Genomic DNA, 1,229 nt, shown 5'->3' on the forward strand with positions numbered 1-1,229 from the left:
AAAGTGTATGTTTTATTTTTTAATTTTTAAAAGATATACTGTAAAAAAAAATAAATTTTTCATTTTTTTTTTTTTTTTTAAATTAGACAATAAATATATATACACAAATATATAAACACATATATATATATATATATATATATATATATATATATAAACATATATATGTATATATTTGTGTGATTAATTAAAAAAAAAGTTATAAGTCTTCATCATCTTTATCATATTCTTCACTTTTTTTTTTGGCTTCCCTTAAAATTTCCTCATCAAAATATTTTTCTTCATCTTCATCTATATCATCTTGTAACTTATCAGAGTTCTTTTTTTCTTCCTTCAAAAAATTCTGAACGCTATCATAATATCTGTGTTGTAGGGGTAAAAAGAAAAAAATATTGATCGTTACAAATATAATGTAATAATATGTAAACATCTCTAAATATATATATATATATATATATATATGTATATATATTTGTATATTTTATTTTTTCTTACTTTTCTTTCATATCCCACCACACTTGCATATTTGGATACTTTTCTTTTGACAGTAGGAGCCTGTTCCAAATTTTTTTTTTTTCTTTTTTTAAGGTGACTACTACTTTTCCGACTGAAGCAAAATTGTATTTGGTCTCCTTGAAGGTAAAAAATGAAGTACATACATATATAAAACATATAAAAAATATATACACATATAAAGCATATATAAACATATAAAATATATATAAACATATAAAATATATATAAACATATAAAAAATATATAAACATATAAAAAATATATACACATAATGCATATATTTATCCATTTTGTGATTTTTTTATATTTCTTTTATTTCTTACGGATTCTATAATATTATCTAGTAAGGTCAAATCAACTATATACTTTTTTGTTACAGAATTTGAATCGTTGCTAAGAGCAGAAAAGGAGAAGTTGTTTTTCTTAGAAACGATTTTTTCATCCTTTACTTTCAAGGCACCTAAACAAAAAAAAAAAAAAAAAAAAAAAAAAAATATATATATATATAATTATTTATTTATTTATTTATTTGTGGAAATCCATTTATACTTTTTTCATTTGTGGTTTAAAAATATAATACCTGGGGAGCTCCAACGATGAGAAAATTTGATGTTCAAAAAAATATACTCAGGAGATTGAGCCCACTGAAATGAAGCATTAACCCTAGGAAATAAGATAAAATATTACACACACATATATATATATATATATAT

The 1,229-nt window shown here is 20.4% G+C and overlaps 1 protein-coding gene across 1 annotated transcript; it reads right to left on the reverse strand.

The window, feature by feature from the left end:
• Positions 1-199: 199 nt before the first annotated feature.
• PGSY75_0002100 (co-chaperone p23) lies at positions 200-1,160 on the reverse strand (the record flags this gene model as incomplete). The annotated part of the gene is made up of 4 exons (XM_018783149.1): positions 200-362; positions 496-632; positions 840-976; positions 1,097-1,160. Coding segments are annotated over 4 exons (501 nt in total), but the record flags the coding sequence as incomplete, so codon positions are not given.
• Positions 1,161-1,229: the final 69 nt, after the last annotated feature.

This window comes from Plasmodium gaboni (genome assembly GCF_001602025.1).
Source record: "Plasmodium gaboni strain SY75 chromosome Unknown, whole genome shotgun sequence".
NCBI lineage: Eukaryota > Apicomplexa > Aconoidasida > Haemosporida > Plasmodiidae > Plasmodium > Plasmodium gaboni.